Below are 25551 nucleotides of genomic sequence, written 5' to 3' on the forward strand. Positions count from 1 at the left end.
GGCTGAGGAAATTAACGACACGGCGCGGTTTTCATTTGTTTTCTAATTTAAATTTATGTTTATGAGTTATGGCCAAGGCAAGGCCCCGCCCCCTTTACCGCCCGCCCACTTATAATTATGAGTTTCTGGTCTAGGCTCTTTGAGGTTATGTTCGCAGGCAGGCTATTAATTTTTGAGCACTTCGTTTCGCGGTCTCGGATTAGTTTACAGTCCATTGTGAAGGCGGCCAAGATGCGGGGAAACCTTCCAGTAATTGGATGAAAAGCGGCCAACAGGCGAATGAGTTATGTGGACGGCAATTGACAGATGGGTAAGTCGATTCACTGAATAAATCCAAACATCAAAAGCAAGAAGTTGGGCCGTTTTCGACTCAACTTTCCCCATCAACTTTATGTGGATTTGTTTATGTTTTGTTAACTCGTTCCCAAAACGCTACCTTTCATTAGCCATTCGTTTTGAGGCCTCTGATTAATTTATAAAATTAAAGTACGTGGATATTTTCAGCTCCCTGAATTTATTTTGAAAGGTTCTCTAAACTTTTAATGACTTGACTTTTTCTCAGTATTTCACTATTTCTTTATGTCTTAACATCTCAAATATCCTTGTTCCTATCCAATTTTTTCTATGAATTTGATATCATATCACATATTCCTATTAAATATTTCCTTCGTTAGAAGAAAACAAGTTCATACTCTTTGAATGCCAAATGTCTAATGTAGATTTTTGTACCCCGAACCATCCAATATTTCGATGCTTTGCTGATGCGGCATTCGCCCGATTTGCCCCAAAAGAGTCCTAAAATTCGCGAGGAGCAGGGGATTCCAGGCTCCAGGATAGTTGGCCACAAAACGGGACTGAGGTTAAGGCCACGCCCCCTTTTGCCGCCCCTCCTGAGAGAGGAAAAAAATTCATTTATTATTAAAATCACTTTCGTTGCAATGAGGATTCCAAATGTCCTATCGTTTCGTTTGTTTTTATTGGCGTGCGTGTGTCGCCCTCTCTATTCCTCAGTCCATCTCTCTCCAACGCCCATCTGCCGTCTCTTTCGTGGCCTGTGTTTGTCCAAAATCCTGACGAGAATCGTCCTGAACTAGTCCAGTTCCATGTGTAATGTGCTTTGGTCCCCAGGCTTCCCCTATGGCCATCCGCCGTTCTGGAATCCCTGCTCTACAAACCTCTTCTTCCTGTTGGAGCTTCCAGCTTGGCTATTTTAAAGCTAAACGTGTCTGGTTCTTGGGACTATGCTTTAAAGTTTTGTCAGTTTTAGTTTCTTACAAGATTTGATTATTTATGATGTCATATAAAACGCTGTGGTATTTAAAACAATTTTTCAGTGTGCCAAAAAGTATGCAACAAATTTGTTTGTTTTGACAAACTGAAGTATTTCTTCCGAAAGACGTTCTAACAATTATTTTTTATTAGATAAATAGTGGTTATATTCTATATTCTATATTAATTTATTTTAAAGTTCGGTCGTTTCCTAAAATTTTTATTCGTGGTGCTGCGGAAAGCGCTAGAACATTTTAAAGCGTGCCGAAAAGTATGCAAGTATATATTTTTAATATGACAAACCGATGTATTTATGCCAAAATACTTTTTTTACACTGCATACTTTTAGACACCTGTATATATTAATATATATAATATATATATAATATATTATAATTTATTTGATTTTCAATTCGCTTCTAGACTAATTTCTGCTATAGCTAAACGTCAGCAGTGCCATATCGTTTCCGTAGCCCCCATAAGGATCTGCAGCACTCGTCCTTTGAACCCCCTTTGGAGGCCCTTGTTGTTGCTGGGTTAACAAGTGTCATATGTGGTTGCTGGATGTATCTCCATCTGTCTGACTGTGGTAATGGCACATCCACTACTCCGTATTTGCCGGAACAGGACTCCATCAACCCCCCCACGGCCTGAGTTTTCAAGCCACCAACATCAACATCCTTATCCTTCGACTGCTGGAGCACCTGTCTCAGGTCGTGGCATATTCCTTGGATTTAACTCAAGTGTTCTTTGGAGATTTTGTAGCCGCTTTAAAACGTTATGCACCACAGGACACCCCCCTTTTTGCCCACCACCCCTGGTAACCCCCCTCCTGTGCCCTTTTTGGGTTGTTTGTTTTTGTGTTGTTTTGGGCTGCGCAAAATGTCAACGAAAGTGCAAATAAAATCTAATGGCGAAATCATTGCAAAAGTTACGAACACAGACGTGTTCCCGTGTGCGTGAGTATCTGTGTGGATGGCTAGGTGTGTGGGTGAGTCCTTAATGGGCTTGTCATTTGGTTTGTCGCACCCGCGTGAATTTGTTTTTATTCCAGCATTGCATTTTATGAGTCGGTCGGCATTTTTGGCAAACGCATTTCGCATTTTCCACAACCTTTTCCGAAAAAAATAAATAAAACGAACAAAAAAAATAGAGGCAGGCACACATTCCAGCGATTTAATGACCCCAAAGTCGAGGCAACCGTTTTGCTATCATCGCCAAAATCTCGTTAGGCATATTAGTCTTCAACCAAAAGACGCAGAGCCTTGAACAAACACAAACTTGGCCCCAACTTTTAAACGATTTGGGTTTGGTTTTGACTCTATTGAGGGCAAAATATCCTGTGGCATTCGACAGTTACATGGCAGTACTTTTCGTCAACTTTGACACTAGCCAGTGAGTCTTTGAGGCACCAGCAATATAAAGATTGAAATAAAGAACTGTTAGAATGTGGCAGTACTTTTTTGTGAGCTTTGACAGTGGGTTTACGGAAATCAAAACCTATAAATCAAAAAGGCAGAAAGTTTTTGATTTTGGATATCAAAGATTTCAGCTGATTTATTTTATTTTAATATTTTTTTAGCGTGTTATAACTAAATACATTTGTAATTCATTGTTCACATAATAATTGATTTCTGAGCACTGCTATAATTTATTTTCAAGCATAAATCGACATAATTTATTTACAATTCCGGCTTGGGAAAAATTCGCATGCAAACTCACCTCGCTCTTTATAAAATAACGATGTTTCTTAGCCGATTTCATTTGGCCTATGCCAATTCCTTATCTTCCTTCGCACTCATACTTGATTCAATTTCAAACATTTTCCTGGGGCCAACGGGAAAAGGCCAAGTGAAGGGGAAAAGCGGAAAAGTAAAATGGGATATGGGAAGGGAAAACAGGATGATGGGAATTCGCAGGATGCTGGGCACTAAAGGTGCTTAAATATTTATGCCCCTTGTGGTGGAAAACCAAAGAAAACACAATGAAACTAAATAAGAATATTGCGAAATACAATAACCGACTCCCGCAGGCCAATCCGCTGAATAAAACATGGGCACTGTGAAAAAATTGCCCAACAAATAATGTTTAAAGCCCCTCGGTAAAAAACGAAATACCTAATGATTTCAAAAACTGAAGTACAACAAATTTTGGTTTAAAATTTTTGACTTTTTCTAAAATATGTAATATATTAAATTCTTAAAATTAATTATTTGTAATATTTGTATTATTTACATTATCAATTATTTAATGAGAAAATTGCAGTCACTTAGTAAACATATTTGTTAGATCTCAAATTAATCACAGAAAAACACAATGCTGTAAAGTAAAATAGCACCCATGTTGTTACCTAGTTTAATAAAACATAAAATAATTAGATAACATTTTCTCGCAGTGTAAATTGTGAATCTCCTGCTGCATAATCATAGGTGGGTGGGGCTGACTACGGGATTCGCAATGAATTTCTGAATTTAGGCGCTGCTCTTCTTTGGATCTGTGGCATTTTATGAAATCTCTCCCCTTACGATCCGTATCGCATATGAGTAGTGCACAATTACACACATTTTTCTTCCTGCATCGGTGTGTGTGTGTGGGTGTGGATTTCCCTGCACTTGTATGGGTTTCTCGAATGTGTGTGCGAAATGGGCGGGGCCCAGTGGGCGGCATCAAATATTTATGGACGTGCCAGGGGAAGCCGCCAAGCAATTGCTTCATATTCAATATTCAGTTGTTACGCGCGGCAAGTGCAGCAAATTGCCAATTCGCCATTCCAATAAGCCAAAACCAAATGAGCAGCAGCCAAACAATGGCCAAGTCCCAGTGTCAGTATATATTTATACACATATATCCATCCGGATATCCCGGCTCTATCTGTTTCGGGCCAATGGCCAAAACCCTTTTGAGATGAGAAGAGTCGCGTTGAGATGGGATTGGACGGGATTGGATGGGATGGGATGGTAGGGATGGTATGGGATGATGGGCCGTAGCCTCCGAAGCAATTATCCCGGCCAACACAATAAAATCCACATATTGAGCCGACCAAACAGTCAAATATAATGCCAATTCGAGTCAACTGATAAATATATGAAGGTTCATATAGAGTGTAGGACTAGGCTCAAATTGGATTTGCTAAAGTGAAGACAATGAGACGTTATTCAAACCATATTTTTAAGCTTTTAATTATTAATTATATTTTGCAGTTGGTTTAAAAACATTGATTTTGTGTAAAGTACAAGTTGAAGATAACAGATATGTATATATATATATATAAATAGGTATATAAATTCCATACTTTACAATCATATAAAATGTAAAGGTAGTATTTATTAAAATATAATGTATCAGGAATCAGCTTATAAATTCACTAAACTCAAATTAAACGTCTCAAGTGAATCTTAAATAATTGATATCACATTATTTTAATTTAAAAAAACGGTAACTAAAAAATGTTTTGGCAGTATTTTTGTATATGAATGTATTAATATCAAAATTAAATGTTCAAATTAAGTTTGAAGCATCAGGTTCAAAAATATTAAAAATCTGAAAGTTGTTAATTTTGATTTTATTTTATAGTTTAAGATTATTGGCGCTTTCTTTAAATTTGTTACCTTGGATCAATATGTAAATTATGGAAATACATTTTACAACTATCCTATTGCCATTTGCTTTATTTATGAGAGAGGTTTTCTGGTGTTCGAAAACATTTTCCATATTTTGGTTTTGATTGTCAGCAGCTTGTAAATTTGATTAGCCTGTTTGTTTATGAGGTGGCAAGGATTAAGTCGTCCTGTAAGCGAAAATAATGACGCCGGCTTTATCCTCTTAGTCCCACCCCTAATGACACCCAAAATACACAAGTATCTGTATCTGCATATGTAAATGCAATCAAATTTGCAACGGTCATTTGGCCAGCCAGCCAATATAATGGCCATCGGGGGCGGGTTCACATTGGGGGCGTGTCATTTATGTATTCATAAAGTAGCCACCGTCGCTGCATCTAAATGATGTTTACCTCATAAATAAATAATTGTTAAGCACAAATACGTGTAGCTGCACTGGCAGCAGCAGACAAATTACCAACGGGTACAAATGTTGCCAAAAGTTCCTCGCTCCCAAAATGAAAAAAAATCACCCAAGCGCGGTCTTCTCAAATAAAATTCTACTAACTCACTGCCAAATTTCTGGGTGTGTGCATACAGGTGTTGTAACTGCGAAATTATTTGTATTACAGTGGGACTACGAGCAGGCCTTATATAACCCACCACAGGGGAAGCCATTTAAGAAGGATGTGAGCCCAAGTATTTTTAAATATACAATTTTATTTACACATTGAAGAAATTTTTTTTTTTTTTTCCAATCACCATTTTAAAAGTCTTTTATTGAGCTAAAAAAATAATTAATTCACATATTTACTTATTTGGAACATTGAATAAAGTTAAGCTTTTTCGCAAATATGTATTGTTTCTTTATTTAATTTACTTATACGTACTGGAGTTATTTTTATACCCTTGCAGAGGGTATATTGATTTCAGTCAGAAGTTTGCAACGCAGTGAAGGAGACGTTTCCGACCCCATAAATTATATATATTCTTGATCAGCATGACTAGACGAGTCGATCTAGCCATGTCCGTCTGTCCGTCTGTCCGTCTGTCCGTCTGTCCGTCTGTCCGTCCGTTTCTACGCAAACTAGTCTCTCAGTTTTAAAGCTATCGAGCTGAAACTTTCCCAAAAGTCTTATATCTTTTGCAGGTAGTATATAAGTCGGAACCAGCCGGATCGGACAACTATATCTTATAGCTCCCATAGGAATAATCGGACAAAAAAATGAAAAAAAATTATATCTTTGGTGTTTTTTAGCATATAAACTCCTAAGCTTGGAAATAACAATTTTTAAATAATTTTGAATTTTGAATTAAATTTTATCGAAATCGGACGACTATATCATATAGCTGCCATAGGAACGATCGGAAAATTTGTGGAAAAATAATATGAAAACAAGAAAGGAAGTTAGCTTCGGCAAGCCGAAGCTTATATACCCTTGCAGCTATAATTATTAAATTTAAAAACACAAAAAATGATATTCCCAATAGTATAAGATAATATGTCAAAAAACACCGAAGCTATAATTTGTTTCATATTATTTTCCTACCAATTTTCCGATCGTTCCTATGGCAGCTATATGATATAGTCGTCCGATTTTGATAAAATTAAATTCGAAACTCAGAACTAATTAAAAAATGTTATTTCCAAGCGTAGGAGGTTATATGTTAAAAAACACCGAAGCTATAATTTGTTTCATATTATTTTCCTACCAATTTTGCGATCGTTCCTATGGCAGCTATATGACATAGTCGTCCGATTTTGATAAAATTTAATTCGAAATTCAGAACTAATTAAAAAATGTTATTTCCAAGCGTTGGAGGTTATATGTTGAAAAACACCGAAGCTAAAATTTTTTTCATATTATTTTTCCACAAATTTTCCGATCGTTCCTATGGCAGCTATATGATATAGTCGTCCGATTTCGATAAAATTTAATTCAAAATTCAAAATTATTTAAAAATTGTTATTTCCAAGCTTAGGAGTTTATATGCTAAAAAACACCAAAGATATAATTTTTTTTCATTTTTTTGTCCGATTATTCCTATGGGAGCTATAAGATATAGTTGTCCGATCCGGCTGGTTCCGACTTATATACTACCTGCAAAAGATATAAGTCTTTTGGGAAAGTTTCAGCCCGATAGCTTTAAAACTGAGAGACTAGTTTGCGTAGAAACGGACGGACAGACGGACAGACGGACAGACGGACAGACGGACAGACGGACAGACGGACATGGCTAGATCGACTCGTCTAGTCATGCTGATCAAGAATATATATACTTTATGGGGTCGGAAACGTCTCCTTCACTGCGTTGCAAACTTCTGACTGAAATCAATATACCCTCTGCAAGGGTATAAAAATTATAGCTTCGGTGTTTTTCAACATATAACCTCCAACGCTTGGAAATAGCATTTTTTAATTAGTTCTGAGTTTCGAATTTAATTTTATCAAAATCGGACGACTATGTCATATAGCTGCCATAGGAACGATCGCAAAATTGGTAGGAAAATAATATGAAACAAATTATAGCTTCGGTGTTTTTTAACATATAACCTCCTACGCTTGGAAATAACATTTTTTAATTAGTTCTGAGTTTCGAATTTAATTTTATCAAAATCGGACGACTATATCATATAGCTGCCATAGGAACGATCGGAAAATTGGTAGGAAAATAATATGAAACAAAGTATAGCTTCGGTGTTTTGTGACATATTATCTTATACTATTGGGAATATCATTTTTTGTGTTTTTAAATTTAATAATTATAGCTGCAAGGGTATATGAGCTTCGGCTTGCCGAAGCTAACTTCCTTTCTTGTTTTTATTCACATCTGAGCTATTATGTTATTAATAATAAAAAATATATTATCTGAGTCTCAACTGCCTTTAATGAATAAAAAATAGTTCAAGATGTATAACAATTTTTGCAGATACAATAAAGTTTTATTAATGTTTTTCCAAAGATAAAAATATTAAGAGGATAAGAAAAGTGGTCTTCGAAAGAAAAATATTTTTAAAAAGGGTATTTAAGTAAAGTAGATACAAATATTTTAGAAACTATTTTCTTTTAAATGTATCTTTAACTTCTTATATACTGAACTGTATTAATGGTCCGCTTGTTTTTAATACCAAAAGAGAGCATCTTATTTGCACTTGATTGCATGCCACAGAAGACAAAGGATATCGGAGTTGAGGAGCCTCGAAGCCAGACCAAATCGAACCGAATGCAAACCGCCTGTCACGGCTCATTAAGCTCTTAAAGGCGAAAAGGATGAAAAGGACGAACTGCGAAATAGGTTCCACCCTAATGGGCGCCCAAGTCACAATGTGAATGCGAGTATCTTGCGGATGTGGCGAAAGTAATGCAGGGATCCGAAAAAGGATCCCAGATCCAACAAGGAGACAAAGTCCCGGGCAGTAGACATGCGAAATGTCAGTAGTATATCATTTTTTAGTGAAGTGCAACCGCAGCAGCCGCAAAAGGGGCGGCCGGACGGGGGGCGTGGCCTCGACCCAGACCCCCAGACAAGTGCACAGACACAAAACGACTGAGCACACACACACACACTCAGATATTTGGCCAGACACAGATACTCACACATATACAAGTACAGAAGTTGGCCCAAAAACGCCCGCACTTGAATTAAACATCTTTCACATTTCGAATTTGTACGTAGAATCCTGCTTCCATATGCACCCACACACCGACACAGTCACCCACACACACACACACGTCCTGCATATGTGTGTGTTAAACCAATTTGTCTGACTGCCTGCAGATGTGTTAGTGAGCCTGCTGTGGTTTTTGTTTTTGTCTCAGTGCGAGGGGAGATCATAAAATCCCCAAAAATACTTTATCCTACAAAAGTTCCCCGCTTAAAATAGTATTATTTATTTAATTTTTAGCCATCTACATTATTAACACTTCAATATTATTTTATAAAAATCATATTTTTGTTTTTAGTATAAATATCTAAAAGCATCTTGAAAACACTACACTAATAATCATGTTAAGGCTGTTTTCTGCAAGTTTACTTAAAGACGAAAATGTTATTTATTAAAAAAATAAATTGTATAAGGATAAAGCAAATACGACATTGAAATACATCACTGCTTAAAAGTGTGCTATGCTGAACTTTTCTATCATAAAATTAAATAAATTTATTTAAAATAGTTCCTTAGATTGCGAAGCAAATTATATTCTTAAAATATCTTTCATAACCCAATGGAGTGTTTTATAAAAACTATTAATTAAGAATATCTAATTTGCTTATATTAACTTATAGTAACTCGTTCAGAGTTTTTCGATTCACTTTAAATACATTATGGGAGCAAAAATATAATTCCTGCAGTATACATGAACTTTTCGATCTCCCCTCCGCAGTTCCAGTCGAAAACTAAAGCAGTTTCGTGGGGGGGGGTCTGTTGGGGTAAAATTTTGTGCGAGCAGCTGCTGCCTTTTTCTTCAGCTTTTCCTTCTAAATTTCTTGTTGCTCTTTTTTGGCCATCTTTTTGATATTAGCTGCGACGCCGACTGCGCTGCGACTGCGACGCCTTCTTGGTCGACGTCTCCTTCATAAGAAATTCATAAGTATTTCCGCTTCCCTGATTTTTGATTCGGTAATTAAAATGCAACTGAGATTGCGCTGCTCCACGTGTGTTAGCTACTTTTGCACATACATATTTGTGCAGCCAACAAACATTTTTCTCATATGGCAGACGTGGAAAACTTGGCGATGTTTTTGCCCAGTTGAGGTGCATAGATCTAGAAATTAATTTTTCCCCCTTTTCTTATGGTGCCACAATATTTGTTACCAGCAAATAAAGTTGCAAGCAAGTAAAGGCTTATTGAGTTGCTTAAATATGCCATTATTAAATCCTAACAAACATGTCTTACAACATTTATTTTTAAAACACATGTGTTGGTTTAATAGAAAAATTGTTATCAAAACAAATCTAAAAAGAAGATAAAGAAAGAAAAATAGTGAAAAGTAAAGGCCAACAAAACTTTAATCTTCATATTTCTCCACTGAAAACGTAGGAAAATAAAACAATTATTTAACTCAAAAGAAAAATCGAAAAACATCTTCTTGACAAATCTTAATGACTCAAAAAAATTTACCGAAACAAAAATAAAATATAAATATATAAACAGAATTATATTATTTATATAACCAGAAATATAACATTTATGTGAAATATTTAAATATTTTTTAACAGACAGTTTGTGAAAGAAGGTTAAAAAAATATTTAAAAAAAAACTGTTACTTAATTCATTATAACAGTGTTAAAAAAGGAGCTATTTTTAAAAAGAATTTCAACTAACCAAACAAAAAGTTATAATACTTAAAGTTTTTGAGGAATTATTAAATTGTTTTACTTTAGGATAATCGTATTATTAAACTAATACCCAAAAAAAAACAAAAAACACTCGTGTCACGAAACATCGCACATCACTTGTACACATCAAATCGTGATTGTTTTTGCCAACTCAAATATTTAGATATATATACGTTGGTATATAAACAGGGGACACAGATGGGGAAATACACACGTGGGGCTATGGAAACTGTTTTTCCAGGTGCTCCCTGGGCCCGACAGCTGATTGCTTTGGCATTGCAAGTAGTCGAGCTTTGATTACTCGAACGGTTTCTAAGCACCAAAAGGGGACCCAACCACTCAACCCAGCCAATGCCACCCCCTAGAACCCAGCAGAACCCACCCTTTTACAGACGGACCCCTCATCATTCCGTTTGCTTCCATTCTGGGGCAATGCAACAGTGGCAAAACGCATTATCTGCTTCAGCTGTCAAGTGGAAAGTGGCAAGTGGCGGGGAAAATCAGCGGGCAAAATGGGGGAAAACGGGGCAAAATGGGGAAAATGCGAGAAATCGGCAAGTGGAGAGCGCAAAGCGGAGCTAAAGAAATATATTTTGCAATTTCATTTACAAAAGTTTATCTTGGAGTGCGCGATTTGAGCCAGGAAACGGACTGCGATTGCGACTGCGACTGCGACCAGGTTCCAGGTGGAGGAGGCCCAGATTCAGGTGAAAGACCAGGCTCAGAACGGTAAACATCGAGCCATCAAGTGTCAAACTCGAATACCCTAACTCGCAAACTGGGAACATCCAACAGTTCCCTTTGTAACCCTTTGTAACAGTCTAGGAAACGCTGTATTTATTATACATTTATTATTATATTTTACAAATGCTCTATATAATTTAAATCATTAAAAATATTTTGTTGAGCTCATAAGATATCGAAATATTATTTAATTAAATAAGAAAACACCAGTTTTGATTTTACACAATAATCAAAAGTATCTTTTTATGGTGCGAGTGTATTTAGTTTAGGCATAGATAATGGCTCTGCTCATTCTCTGTCGCCACACAAACAGTGTACAACAGCGGTACATCAATATGCTGCCCCGTGGAAATTACTTACACAAATTAATAGACATTTCTTTAGATTGCTGATTAAGCTGGCCGGGAGATCAGATTTATTAGATACAATAGCTAACTCCATTGTCCCGAATTCAGATCGTTAACATATGCAAACACAAATTATAAATAATAGAACCGGTCAAAGCCGATATATATATTAACACTTCGTAATTTTCAACCTCCACCAAATATCTTGGGCCCCGGTTGTGTGTGCCTAACTTGTGACTGTTATAATTTATGGCAAGCCTAAAGATTACTGTGAATTTGGCAACAAATGTTGTAACAAAGCCTAAACGGTAACTGTTCAAATTTTGGAAAACCTGAGAGTACTTTGAATTTTAACAATTATGGTAACAAAACTACTGATCAATAAATGGATGCTTGAGCACCTCATCGATGGTAAGCCTATTCCTGGGTTTCATCGCTAGCAGACCCTCAATCAAATCCTTGGCCTCTGGATCGGTGTCCTTTTGCATTTCCTCGGGATAGCTGGGTCCACCTTTCAAGATGGCCGCATATATCTCCGGGATAGTCTGGTAGTCATTGGCGAAGGGCAGCTGATCGTAGAGCATATGGAAGAGGGTAGCGCCCAGTGACCAGGCGTCCGCCTGGAAATCGTAACCACATTCGCCAATCATCTCGGGAGCCATGTAGCCGGGGGTTCCACAGCATGAGTACAGCTTGTCGCCCTTGTAGAACACGGCCATGCCAAAATCGGTGATCTTTACCGCTTCGACCCCGGTTTCGGTTGAATACTTCATGAGCATGTTGGCTGGCTTGATGTCCCGATGGATAAGTTTCATTTCCATGATGTGTTTCAAACCGGCTGTCGTGTCCTTCATCACTTTTCTGGCATTCGCCACCGACATGGGTCCGTACACCTGGATCACCTCGTCGACATCCCACTCCACGAACTCCATAACCATGTACAAATGCCTCTCATCCTTCAGGGAGTACATCATTTCCACGATGTTCGGGTGTGACCTCAGCATGCGTAGTACCTCCACCTCTAAGTAGGGATCATCGCTGTTGTAGTCCATGTACTGCTTGTTTACCATCTTAACGATGCGCTTGGTCCCATTGCTCCTCGCATATCCACGGAAGATCACCGTCCTTGGGGTCTGCATCAGGGGTTGCAGGTGCTTAATATGCTGCCGAATGGTATCGGGCAGATCCGTTGGCTTGACCCTCTCCAGGGTATCGCCGTAGATCCTTCGTTCGTCGCAGCGGGTCTGCAGGACCCGCTGCCTCTGAAAGTCCTTGTTCACACAGTACTCAATGCGAATCATCTCCTCGTACTGGCAGCAGCAGATCAGTATGTCGCCCTCGCCAATGCAGCTCACCGATTTCAGGGCAGTTCCATCCAGGTGCAGGATGGTCTTGATGGCCGATCGCAGGACCACGTGGCGTCGCATGGTCTCGGTAACCTGCTCCAGCAGGGCCTGAAAGTCCTTGTTATGGGTCCTCGAGATGGCCATGTTGAGGCCTGCGAAGTGACGGTCTCCGTTGCGAAGGAAGCACACCCGCAACGCCTTCAGGGGGCGGCGTTGCATCCGCCTGGCTTGCACACACTTTTCTTTTTCTGACATATCGTGCCAAATAGTGGAAAAGTACAAGAATACCCAATGTGTTTAAAAGTAAAAAATATATATGTTTTACTTTGTATCACTGCTGTCTATCTGAACTTCACTCGTGGCGAATGCTCGACTAACTGAGCATTATCACTTTGACATTCCCAAACGAAAACTTTTATTCGTGGAAAAGCCTCCTAATGAACAAAATTTATTCCTTTTTTTTTTGAGTAGTTATAAATAATAAATAGCTCTTGTTGAGGTCCATGGCTATGGTAAGGGTCAAGGCTTATCCTGGAATGCCCAAAAGGTTTTATGACACTTTTTTCTACAAGGCAATGGAGCGTTAATGCACTTTTGAAAATGCGATTGCGCCGCACACCAATTTTTGCAAACAATTTAAATATTCAAACCGTTAGTAAATATAAAATCGGACATAATAGAAAATATAAATTAGCCAAAAAGGCTGCAAGTCATTTTATCAACATTTCATGACTTTAATTACTTTAATATTGAATTTTAAATATTTTTATTTAGGTCAATACAAATGCTACAGAGATGTACATAGTAAATAACATAAAAATATGCATAATATATTAATATATTACATTATTATCGTCAAGCGAACAGGCTTTAATGCACATTTGAAAATGCGATAGCGCCCGCAGGCGTTATTGCATGCAAAAACGCAAAAAAACATATACTAACACATTTTACAAAATAATTTCGGATAGTCCACTTAAGAAAGTTAAATTACCTAAAAAAGACGACCAGTTTTTTCATTCGCAATTCATGACATACATTAAAAAATTCCTTAATTAATTAAATAGATCTTCAATTTTACCTTTTTTTCGTTTAGGACAATACAATTGCTGCAAAATAGGGTAACTATACATTACTATCGAAATATTTTGTAAGTCAGAAAGCCAATAGAAGGACAGAAGCTCCTTCGCAGGGTATGGAAAAACGAATGAAAGAAAAACTAATGGCATCAAAGAGGAAAATCAAATATTGCTCAAGTGCCACTGGCAGCCGCACCACCAGCAAACCACAACAACAACAAGACGATTATCGTGGAAAACCGTGTAAGAAAACATGCAGATGGTCCAAAGGAAAGTTTTTGGCCACGATAGACCGCAATGCTGCCAGAGCCAGAGACTCGAGACTCGAGTCTGGAGATTCCGAGATGAGTTTCGAGGAAAATAGGTGGGCGGGGATGGAGAAGGGGGCGGGGCAGTCGAGCAAACAGGGAACAAGTTTATATGATTTTGATGAATTTCCGTGGCAACGGGGCCAAAATGAAAGCGCGACTCGATAAGTAGCAGTTAAGATTTCGCTGCTCTTCTCAATATCCGCATGGTCAAACGGGGGGCGGGAGTTTTTCCATCCCGGCTTACCTTTGAGTTTAATATCAGGGATAAAGATGATAGGAAAATGGGTGGCGGGGACAAGAGCTCCTTCAGTGGCACTCTGCCACTGGAAAGTAATTTCCTGCAATTTAAACTAAAGAAAAATAAGGAAGCGTCTTTGATTTCCGCGTAAAATGATGTGGGTGGGTACCCAGCTGGGTGACTTGCTACATGGAGAGCCCGGGGTCGGGGTATCGAATTAAAGTTGATTCAATTTATTATTAGCCGCGACTTATTGGATAGCTGCGAGCACTGCAAATCGCAATGCCAGGATGTTGATGTCGCTGCTCCGCGTCAGAAAAATAAATCGAATGAATGCCATCAGCCGAATTAATCGAATGCTCGTTTGTTGAACCGAAGATTTTTGAAAAAATTGGTAAACTACTTATAGTCACATTCTGGATTGAAGGAAAAGCATACCAATTCAAAGGTAATGGTTTGCTCCGAAGTATTTAATCCAATTTAATTTAATATATTGCTTCCAGTTTTTTTTAGCATTTTTGATAATGTATTTTTTTATAAAAATAATATATTCATATCGTTATATTGCTTTACCTAGACATTGAAAATTAGATGCTTTTTAAATAATTTATGATAGTTGGAAAATAGTAAATGAAATGTTATGATGAAATTTACTCTATAATAACCCAATTTGCTAAAGAATATTTTCCTTTTACTTATTTTATTTATTATGATTTCCAGCACCAAATCCACTTTTCATTTAAATAATAAGTAAACGAATGAATTTTTATGTAAATAAATTAATGTATCCTTCAATTAGTGCTGATAATGAATATGCTTGGCTGTTTGCCTTTATATTGCGCTTGCCAAAATATACTTTTTTTAAATTAAAAAATTTTAAATGTATCAATAATTTGTAAAAAAGTATATAATATCATTTAAATATCATCAGTATGATAAATTAATAAACATAGTTTTTGCAAAAATATAAACTGTTGTCCTTTCAAATATATTTTTGGTATGCCTCATTTATATTTTATTTTATTTTCAGCGATAATTAATAAAAACTGATTATTTGATAGCTTAAGTTATAGATCTTAATCTTTGTGTTACCTTACCAGATAGGAAACTAATTGAATTAAATGATTTTTTTGTTTTGCGCTATTAATAAATGAATAAGCATTGAAACATAAACTTGCTTTAAAAATGAATAATATTTTATATATACCTTAACTTAATTTCCCAACCCAGCTGCTGTAAAATATTTGTTGCTATTTTCCAAAGTTCTCAGCCAGTGGCGATGCCAAAAATGCTAACTTATCTGTAGCTGCTGTTGCTACAATTTCGCCCCACTTTCCCCATTTTCGCCATTTTTTTTGTGTCACATGGCAGACACTCCTCCCCCATTTAGCCGCGACACCAAATGAAATGCCTGAGGGCAGTAAATTTAAGCGGCCGGCAGGAGTTGCTCCTTGTTGGCCGTGTGTTGTTGTTGGCAGGACGAGCAGGACGAGCAGGACGAGCAGTTGAGGAGTTGGCCAGCGGAAACGGCAATGGAACGCGGTTTTGGCCACGTGGCGAGCGGAGTATTTACCGCCATGTGCATAGTTTGCAAGTCTGCGCGGCGACACCTGCAGGAATGGTCACCCCAGACCGGCAGTCCAGCCCGGATCCTCCAGTTCTCTACGCCCCAAGCTACCCCTACTCCCCAATCCCCGCAGCCCATCGAGATCCCAGGACCAGACTGGAGAGCAGACATGGTCACTAACAACATCAAAAAGTGCCAAGTGCCAAGTGTTTGCGTTGGTCGCCAAAACGCGGCCCTACAAATTGTTTCTCTTCTCCTGTATTTTTACACCCCGCAGACTGCCACCTTAGGGGTATATAAGTGCTTAAAAAGGTTAGAAATTTTAATTTTAAAAATATGTTTAGAAAACGTACTAGGAGATGGAGAAACTATAGATACAGCTAAAAATATTTATATATAAAAAAATATATTCACATCGTATCTTCGCTGTTAAGTACTTTTTAAAAGATTATGTCTTAACCTATTTTTTTTTACCAATTTTCGAATTTTTCATAATGGTTACATCACTTTTTTCTCGATTTAGATTCTAGTCAAAAATACTCTTTTTTCTTGCAAGTTCTTAATCATAGTTTTGCCAGATAAAGGCGTTCAGCTAAAATACCGACTGTTTTGAGCAGCTTACAAACTATGCTATCATCCTTATCACTTTTTATTTTTTGACCAACTTTTTCAATTTAAATAAGTTTGGTTTTTTTGTTAAAAATTACAAAAACTACAATTTTCAGCTTTAAATGACAATAGATTGCAAATTATACTACGAGTTCGACGTTACAAATTCAGAACATTTTTTAGCAATATGCCAGCCAAAACACTGATTTTTAGGATGGAATACATATTGTTTTTATGAATTTTCTTGCTTATAAAATATAGTTGTTTAAATAAAGTTGAAGTATAAAGCAAATAATAAAACGTTACTTTTAAAATTTAACACAAAAATGGATTTTGCGACTTCTGCAGTTTTATTTCAAATGAAAAAAAATATTTTTATAAATATTCTTAGAAGACAAGTATTCATCACGTTAAAATTTGAAACAATATTTACTAACTACAACAACATATTATATAAATAGTTACTTCATAATCTAAATCATTTGATATTCCATTAAATGTTAAAAATATACGTTTTAAGCATTTTAATATGATTATGATTTTATTAATCCAACATAGCAAATGCAATTAGAATGGGTATTCAAGGGTCGTTCTTGCGGACAAGGCGTGCTTGTTTTTAGCCGCGTGACATTTTTCTTTTTTATTTACGGAAGGGGAGTGTTCAGCCCTTCGTGGACTGGTCCAAGTCTCCTTCCTGATCCTTCGTTGCCATTTAAACTTTTTTGTTGGCTTGTTTTTTTCTGTTTTGTTCACTTGTTGGCTACTCTGTTATGCACATCGATTTTCGCTCAGTGCTTTTTATTTGCCATTCTAGGGAGAGGGGGAGAAAGCGGAGAAAGGTGGAACCGTACATCGGAGTTGTTTGTTTGGCACTGTTTGTTTATGTGCCGTAACTGGTTGGTGAGAAAAGGGTGGATAAGACGGGGGGAAGGGTCGAGGAAAAATGTTGAAAAAAAAAAATTTGGGAAATTGGGCGGGGCTTGGGAGGGGGCGGGAAAGAACCCGGCTCGACTACCAAACTTTTTAAAGCGACATTTAACGATGCCCTTAAGTTGAGCACAACACTTTCCCAGGGCCGAGTGAGTGCCACATGAGTGCATTCATTTACTCACCCACACTCAAACTGGAAGTCAAGTGTCCAGCGAGTTCTCACTTGGCACCCAAAGCAATTAAAGTGCATCCTTGGTTGTATAAAGAATGAATTTCAAGTTACAAATTACGACCTTCGGTTAAAGTGATCGGTTGCTGGTTTATTTATCTTAAATACACCTTAACTTGACCTCTACAAATACAGAATATGGTTAAATGAAAAGATACTTGAAGCAAACTTATCGTTGTGAAATTAAGCCATCTTTCATTTTAGTTAATGATTCGTTTTTTATTTATATATTTTTTTTAGGTATGCTGCACAATGAAAAATTGAAAAAAATATATTTTATGAAATTGAAAACCACCTCCATTTTAAGTATTTGTAAAATTTACAGGCCATGGTCTTAAAATTATTTCTTATATGTATATGAGTCTATTTATATGGTAGGAGTGGTTGGAGATTAGATACTAATCTTATATTTATGTTATGTTAAATATTTGCAAATAAATAGCCATGCTGCATTCTATTTTATATATAGGTAGGTATGTCTAAAATTATATTTCAAAAGTGCACAATGCAATACATACAATAAAAGATATTAGTTTTTCAAAACCCAAAGTTACTTGCCACGATCGGCGTTTAAATATATTCGCCCACTAAAACGATAGAAACTGCAAATGCATTGGCCTAAAAATAAAACTATTTCGGCCCGGCTAACAAAGTTTACCGTGAAAGGTGCCCTTTGTGACACTGACGTTTCGGCAAGTGGCGGATGGTTTGCCAACGCTTCGAGTACGGCGACAAATCGTGGAACAAAGTCAAATGCACTTCAGGCGGGGAAAAACGGGTGGAAAACTCAGGGAATTGCTGTGGAAAATTGCCGGCGAGAAGAGTGGCTATGCGAATGCGTGGGTACATGTGATGATTCGTTTTGCAATATTGCATATTGTGCGTCGCACTTAAATTCAATTAAGCTACAAAGGCAGTCACAGAGTACAAGGCACCCGGCTCGAACCATCGCACACGCGAGAACCGGGGACCACAAGCGTCCAATAACCCATCAGCTGTCGCGACGGGAAAAGCACCAGAGTTTCCCAGCACCACCTACCATCCACCTACCCGCCAAAGTAACGGCGGCACTCACTCATTCACTCATTCACTCATTCATTGATTCATGCACCAATTCGCCCAGCCATTCAGCCGACACTCATTCAATCATTTCTGCCGGGTCCTCGACGAAATCGCTTTAGTTTTCAGCTTCAAAACGCTTCAAGATGGCATTGTAATTTTGAGCCAACTTTTATTCTAGCAAGTGGCTTGAAACATATGTTTTTGCTGGGCTGAAAAAAAAAACTACACGCTTAAACTTTTTAAAATTGACTCTTAAGAAATCCACTTCTTACTGAAAAATGTTTCATTTTTGCTTGTAATATTTATAATACAAAATTTAATCTGTTAACTAGTGTCTTTTGGTTTCGTGTTTGTCGAAATTAAAGACACTTTTTTCGATATTATTATAACAATAATATACAACATAATATCTTAAGTTAAAAACAATTTATTGCCTTAAAAAAGTGCTGGGCTGAAAAAAAACTACACGCTTAATCTTTTTAAAATTGACTCTTAAGAAATCCACTTTTTACTGAAAAATGTTTCATTTTTGCTTGTAATATTTATAATACAAAATGTAATCTGTTAACTAGTGTCTTTTGGTTTCGTTTTTGTCGAAATTAAAGACACTTTTTTCGATGTTATTATAACAATAATATACAACATAATATCTTATGTTAAAAACAATTTGTTGCCTTAAAACATTATATTATCTTTGTTTTAAAAAACTAGATGAGCCATATATAAACTATAGCTATTATAATAAATTTTTTAGCACACCATATACCACTGTTATATAACTTTCTTTGGGATCTTAAAATATCCTATTACTTTAAAAATGTTCTTAACCCATGATCAACACTGACTTTGTAATTTTGTCTATAATTAATGGTATTACATGTTTTATTATCTTATTGGATATGAGCACTGCCCCTGACAGTTTGATAATTTACATTATAATAATTTTATTTTTAGGAACTACATGATTAATTTAGATTATTGTTACAAATATTATTCATACATATCAAATAACGTTGCTTTAGGCTTTAGGACATTTAGGGAAAATGTTTTCAGCCATGATAAATGCGTTTTTCCAATGGGGGATATCACCATGACTTCTTTACTTCTTTTAAAAACAAAAATTTGCTTGGCTTGCCCTATTCAAGCTCAATGAAGTGCTTATCTCCAGGGACTCGCACTTTTCCAAAGGGTAACGTATCTCCTCATCTCTTGTTTGCTGTCGCGGGGTTAAAACTTATGCCATCCTGTCATGGGCGTTGGCTGGCCTTGTGGGCGTGGCAGCTCTCTAATTTCATTTACACGCTTTTCAACGAGCTGGCTCCAATCGGGCTCCATTTAAATGTTTGCCTAGGTGCGGCCCCTGCCAGCCGCCCACTCTTAGCCACCCAACCACTCACACAGATACTAAAAGGTAAGTAAGTGGAACTTCCGGAGCTATACCATAATGCCCGGTTCGCATACATCCTTGGGTGCTTTCGCTTTTGAGCTCGCGTTTGCGTTTGCATCTCGCAGATGCCTCGTTGCCATGTAGAACTAATTCCATTAAAGCCGGCTCTAACTTGATTTTCAATTGACTCCTCATTTGCAGTGGTGCGGTGGGCGGTGGGTGGTGGGTTGTGGGCTGTGGGCTGTGGATTCGGTGGGTCAGGACGCGCTGTCAGTAATCAACATGTTCAATTGAGCATATCCTGCCGGCTGCAAGACACTGCCATACTGCCATACTATACCAGAGAAATGTGATTACCCGTCGCTATTTTCCACATACATCCGTGCAGTGGCGTAGGCAGAGTTCCACGAATGGAAGGGGGTCCCTTTGGGGTACCTAAAAAAAGTAATTATCTTAAAAATTGCGATATTATATGGAAGTACGCTAATCGCTTATTGTGGATTTTTTTAAACGTATAACTTTTTTTTCTGTGCAAATTTTTAATTGAGCTTATGCTTAAAAAAATTGTTGGAATTAACAAGTTTTTAAAAAACAGTGACAAATCAATTAATTAGATTAGAGAAGCTCTTAATTGAATCGATTTAAATCAAAACAAGCATAAGAAAAATAGATTATTTTGTAACCGCGAATTCTAAAGCTTCCAAAACAAGATTGGAAGCATATTTATCCCAAGAAAAATGATTTCCTATGCATATTTTAAACATAACAAGAAAGGAAGTTAGCTTCGGCAAGCCGAAGCTTATATACCCTTGCAGCTATAATTATTAAATTTAAAAACACAAAAAATGATATTCCCAATAGTATAAGATAATATGTCAAAAAACACCGAAGCTATAATTTGTTTCATATTATTTTCCTAACAATTTTCCGATCGTTCCTATGGCAGCTATATGAAATAGTCCTCCGATTTTGATAAAATTTAATTTGAAATTCAGAACTAAATAAAAAATGTTATTTCCAAGCGTTAGAGGTTATATGTTGAAAAACACCGAAGCTATAATTTTTTTCATATTATTTTTCCACAAATTTTCCGATCGTTCCTATGGCAGATATATGATATAGTCGTCCGATCTCGATAAAATTTAATTCAAAATTCAAAATTATTTAAAAATTGTTATTTCCAAGCTTAGGAGGTTATATGCTAAAAAACACCAAAGTTATAATTTTTTTTCATTTATTTGTCCGATTATTCCTATGGGAGCCATAAGATATAGTTGTCCGATCCGGCTGGTTCCGACTTATATACTACCTGCAAAAGATATAAGACTTTTGGGAAAGTTTCAGCCCGATAGCTTTAAAACTGAGAGACTAGTTTGCGTAGAAACGGACGGACAGACGGACAGACGGACAGACGGACATGGCTAGATCGACTCGTCTAGTCATGCTGATCAAGAATATATATACTTTATGGGGTCGGAAACGTCTCCTTCACTGCGTTGCAAACTTCTGACTGAAATCAATATACCCTCTGCAAGGGTATAAAAACAGATATTTTCAAGGAATAAAATGATTTCCTATGCATATTTTAAACATAAAAACAGATATTTTCAAGGAATATTCTAATTATGAAATAAGTTATTTTATTCAGACTTAAAATAAATTGATTTGTCTTTCATAATTTTTAAGATTATAAAAAGATTCTTTTAACAAGCATTATAGCTATATGACAATACATAAAACTATAATAATCTATATATAAAAACGTACTAATAAATTATTTTAAATAAAAAGTTTGTACTTTTTTGGAGCCTTTAAAGTAACTGACTGTATCTGGATTTTATCCACCCCCCTCTACTTACGGCACTGCCTCCTCCCGACCAGAAAGAGACGGGGGATGGGGTGTAGAAAGAGACGGCGAACGAGAACACAACAGGATGAAGGTCCAGCGGGCGCCTTTTACGTTTCATTGGATTTTATGCGTTTCACTTAATGCTGATGTTTTTATTATTAAATTTTCTTGAATTTTCATTTACATTTTCCGGCTTTCTTAGCGCTCGCTCTATCTCCATCCATCCCGCTCGCTCCTGTTTCCGTCTCTGTTTGGTCGTTAGTGTTGTCGCCGATGCTGATGACTCCTCTTCATTTTCACACTTTTCATTCAATTTATTGCATTTCGCAAATTGAGTGTCGCTTTCCTTAGATCTATTCTCCCTCCTGTTTCGTCCTGGCCACATTATCTTGTCCTGTTTTTACACTTTTCTAATTTTCCAAAAGAGAATGCGAAAAATGCCAAAGAAGCACCTAAAAAGGAGGCCAATTTGATTTAGGAATAGGGAATGCTTAAAAAAACAGAGCTACATAAGCAAGTTAATATATATACTTCTGTAAAGTGGTATTTATAATATAATAACGAAAAAAACTCTTTAGTAGATCTATAAATATGTTAGCATCACAATTAGATTTAAATATTATTCGCACAAAATTAGTTTTTCAAATCAATACCAATTTATTTAATATTTTGTGAATATTGAAATGTCGATACTGAAAACCGGGTTTATATTGACTTAGATTAAAAAAGTTTTTACATACATTTTCAATTTTTTTTGATAAGCCACGAAAATTTTAATTTTTTGGGCCACTATTATTTTAAATATGTACACATCAAAAAAGATGAAATTAGTTCATATTGGTTAGCAGAGGTAGTGTATATTTTAAGATCATCTATTTTCCCATTTTTTTAAATATTTATAACTATTTTTTTTTTGTAAAATTTAAATTTGTATTAAATTTTAAACATACCAACTTGCTTTCTACAGATCTTTAAATTTATTTTCCGAAATGTTCTGGTTTACTTGATTTCCTTTTTGAATTTCTACGTATTATTAGCTTGTTTGAAAATTATGTGCATTTTGTTTCGATTTACCAATCCGTGTTATTTGAGTCCTTTTTTTCTAATTGCTATTTCTGAACACATTGTATGGCTTCTTTCGGCCCGAATTTGGAATTTGAATTTCTCCATATTGTGTTATCCTTTCAATATACATTTTCAAACGGACATAAACATTTTACCCACTTATATCTTCCTTTAGTGGGCCCAGCATCCCCACAAACTTGGCATTAACAAAACATTTACCATTTTCAGTCAAGGAATTCACCTGCTCAGCTGATAGAATAATTACCGTCCCACTCCGGATCAATTCCGAGGGTCGAGTAGATTCTTGAATTGGGTAGGGACTTCCGGTGTACGATACCATACTCCCGGAGCCGTCCCCAAACGACGGCCATAATGTCAGACTGACTTTCAAGGGCAATGATTTTGAGGTAATAGTAGCAGCCCAAACCAGTGTTAGTCGCTCATCTCGATCGCAATTTCCCAGCAATTCACTCAACTTAACGTGCATTCTCATTATGCAGACCGGTAACAGATCTCCCACCATCATGGTATATCCAGATACTACTCTCTTCAGTTGCATTAAGGCCAGAACCTTTGCTCCTTTAGAGACGTCTGCCAAATTGAGGTCAAGTATCATTGATCTATTCAGTTCTAATTGCGCCACGATCGACAGCAAATGATCACAGGTGAAATGACAATTGATATGGAACCCATTCAGGCATTGTTGGCAATGTGGTTCAGGGCATGTGAACAAAACATTGACCTCCTTCAAGCTCTCAAATGAAATGGGTAAATTCACCCGTTTAGATCTATTTTTGAGGAAAACTTCGGGACACTCAACTAGTTCACAGGGACTCGCATCCGAATTTGAACAATTATAGCGAACACGTCGAACCTGAGATATATCATTGGCCAACTCTTTTTTAGCTTCTGATGTGGGCCATCCGAGAGATTGATGTTTGGGCAATAATTGACAGCTGAAGTACAGATATTTTTGTTGTGGCTTCAATGATACAAGCCCTGAATTTACACCTTGTATTTGTAAAAGTCTCTCCCTTTCAGTGCAGGATCTGATATCCCTTACCTTTGGGTACCTGGTTTTTACATAAATCGTTGGATACCTATTTTTTTCCGTATAAGATGGTCCTGATGGTTCCCGATGGTCTGTATTGTATATATAGCTATCGTATATCGCATTCAAATCAGCTTTCTGCTTCTCATTTGTGGACTTAAGCTTGTTGTTAAGAGAAGTAGCTATTTCCGGTAAATCCTGGGCAGTCTCGGCTATAATTTCATTTACACTATCTGGACTTTTATGAAGAGTTTTGTATATATAGTAATCTAATATCGCGTTCAAATCAGCTTTCTGCTTCTCATATGCGGACTTAAGATTGTTGTTAAAAGAAGTAGCTATTTCCGGTAAGTCCTGGGCAGTATCGGCTATAATTTCATTTACACTATCTGGACTTTTGTGAAGAGTTTCCATGGCTTTATCTTCTTGACTTTTCTGTGGAACTTCCTCATTCGCTTTGGTCACGTCTAAGGAACTACTTTGTCCGCGAGGAGAATCACTCGGGTTTTTGGCAACATCCAACGATTCCTGATGGTCTTTTTTGTATATATATTTATCTAATATCGCGTTCAAATCAGCTTTCTGCTTCTCATTTGTGGACCTAAGATTGTTGTTAAAAGAAGTAGCTATTTCCGGTAAATCCTGGGCAGTCTCGGCTATAATTTCATTTACACTATCTGGACTTTTATGAAGAGTTTCCAGGGGCTTATCTTCTTGACATTTTACTGGAACTTCCTCATTCGCTTTGGTAACGTCTGAGGAACTACTATGTTCGCGACGAGAATCACTCGGGTTTTTGGCAACATCCAAGGATTCAGGTTGAGGGTCCTCGGAGTCGTTCAAGCCGACTCGACTGCTGGAACTACTCGAAACGGTGGTTATATTATTATTATTCACGGGCTGCACCGATTCCACGAGGGAACTGTCGGAACTGGATCCCTTGAACTCCGATCTGTCCAATTCTGCTCTTACGTGTATCGGGAAGGTCATACTGCCACATTGGCCACAGATGAATTTTCTCTCCTCATCGCAGTCAAGACATTGGTAATGCCCCTCCAAGCACACACAAACGCGAAACGGTTGTGAATTCGAAAAGGGCACAACAGTCACTTTCTTGCAAACCGTACAATTCATGATGGAAAGGAATACAAAATTTATGATTTACTTATGTAGACTTTTAGATGTTGTCGTTACTAGGAATATCGAGTGAGTGTGAGACTGATAGGTAGAATGAGAGTGAATGCTAATGAAGGGCATGCTATAGAGGATACTGGTTAGTTCCTTGGATTTATGAACAAATTCGTAAAAGTTTTTTAACAAATAACCATTTTTTTGTTAATAAATAATAATTAATGTATACAAAATCTACAAAATCTTTATGAAAGACCTATATTAAAAATTGTTGGTTTCATTAGTTAACACCTAAATGAGGTCATACCTGGAGAGGTTCCACAAGTAATGTTCAAGTATTGCTGCTATAACCTTACAAGTACCGAAACATTATCGTTGGAACTATGTTGTTATGGAG

The 25551-nt window shown here is 36.9% G+C and overlaps 2 protein-coding genes across 4 annotated transcripts; both read right to left on the minus strand.

Annotated features, from left to right (window-relative positions):
* Positions 1-11671: 11671 nt before the first annotated feature.
* Positions 11672-12901, minus strand: LOC119558391 (serine/threonine-protein kinase DCLK2-like). The gene has a single exon (XM_037871919.1). It carries the CDS (start codon positions 12899-12901, stop codon positions 11672-11674), a length of 1230 nt encoding a protein of 409 aa, XP_037727847.1.
* Positions 12902-20172: 7271 nt separating this feature from the next.
* On the minus strand, positions 20173-25234 carry LOC119556558. 3 transcript variants are annotated; one of them, XM_037868851.1, is made up of 4 exons: positions 22982-25234; positions 22858-22918; positions 21918-22359; positions 20173-20493 (listed from the first exon to the last, which is right to left on the minus strand). In XM_037868851.1, the coding sequence occupies exon 1, from the start codon at positions 25155-25157 to the stop codon at positions 23124-23126; it is 2034 nt and encodes a 677-aa protein (XP_037724779.1). In that variant the 5' UTR covers positions 25158-25234; the 3' UTR covers positions 20173-20493; positions 21918-22359; positions 22858-22918; positions 22982-23123. The 3 variants fall into 3 exon arrangements, with proteins under 3 accessions (XP_037724779.1, XP_037724780.1, XP_037724778.1); XM_037868852.1 differs by lacking the exon at positions 22858-22918; XM_037868850.1 differs by having other exon boundaries at positions 22858-25234.
* Between the last annotated feature and the right edge of the window lie 317 nt (positions 25235-25551).

The sequence above is a fragment of the Drosophila subpulchrella genome, chromosome X (genome assembly GCF_014743375.2).
Source record: "Drosophila subpulchrella strain 33 F10 #4 breed RU33 chromosome X, RU_Dsub_v1.1 Primary Assembly, whole genome shotgun sequence".
NCBI lineage: Eukaryota > Metazoa > Arthropoda > Insecta > Diptera > Drosophilidae > Drosophila > Drosophila subpulchrella.

Excerpts from the sequence above, each read along its gene's own strand:
- LOC119558391 (XM_037871919.1), bottom strand. The coding sequence starts at position 12,901 with ATGTCAGAAAAAGAAAAGTGTGTGCAAGCCAGGCGGATGCAACGCCGC.
- LOC119556558 (XM_037868852.1), bottom strand. The coding sequence starts at position 25,157 with ATGAATTGTACGGTTTGCAAGAAAGTGACTGTTGTGCCCTTTTCGAAT.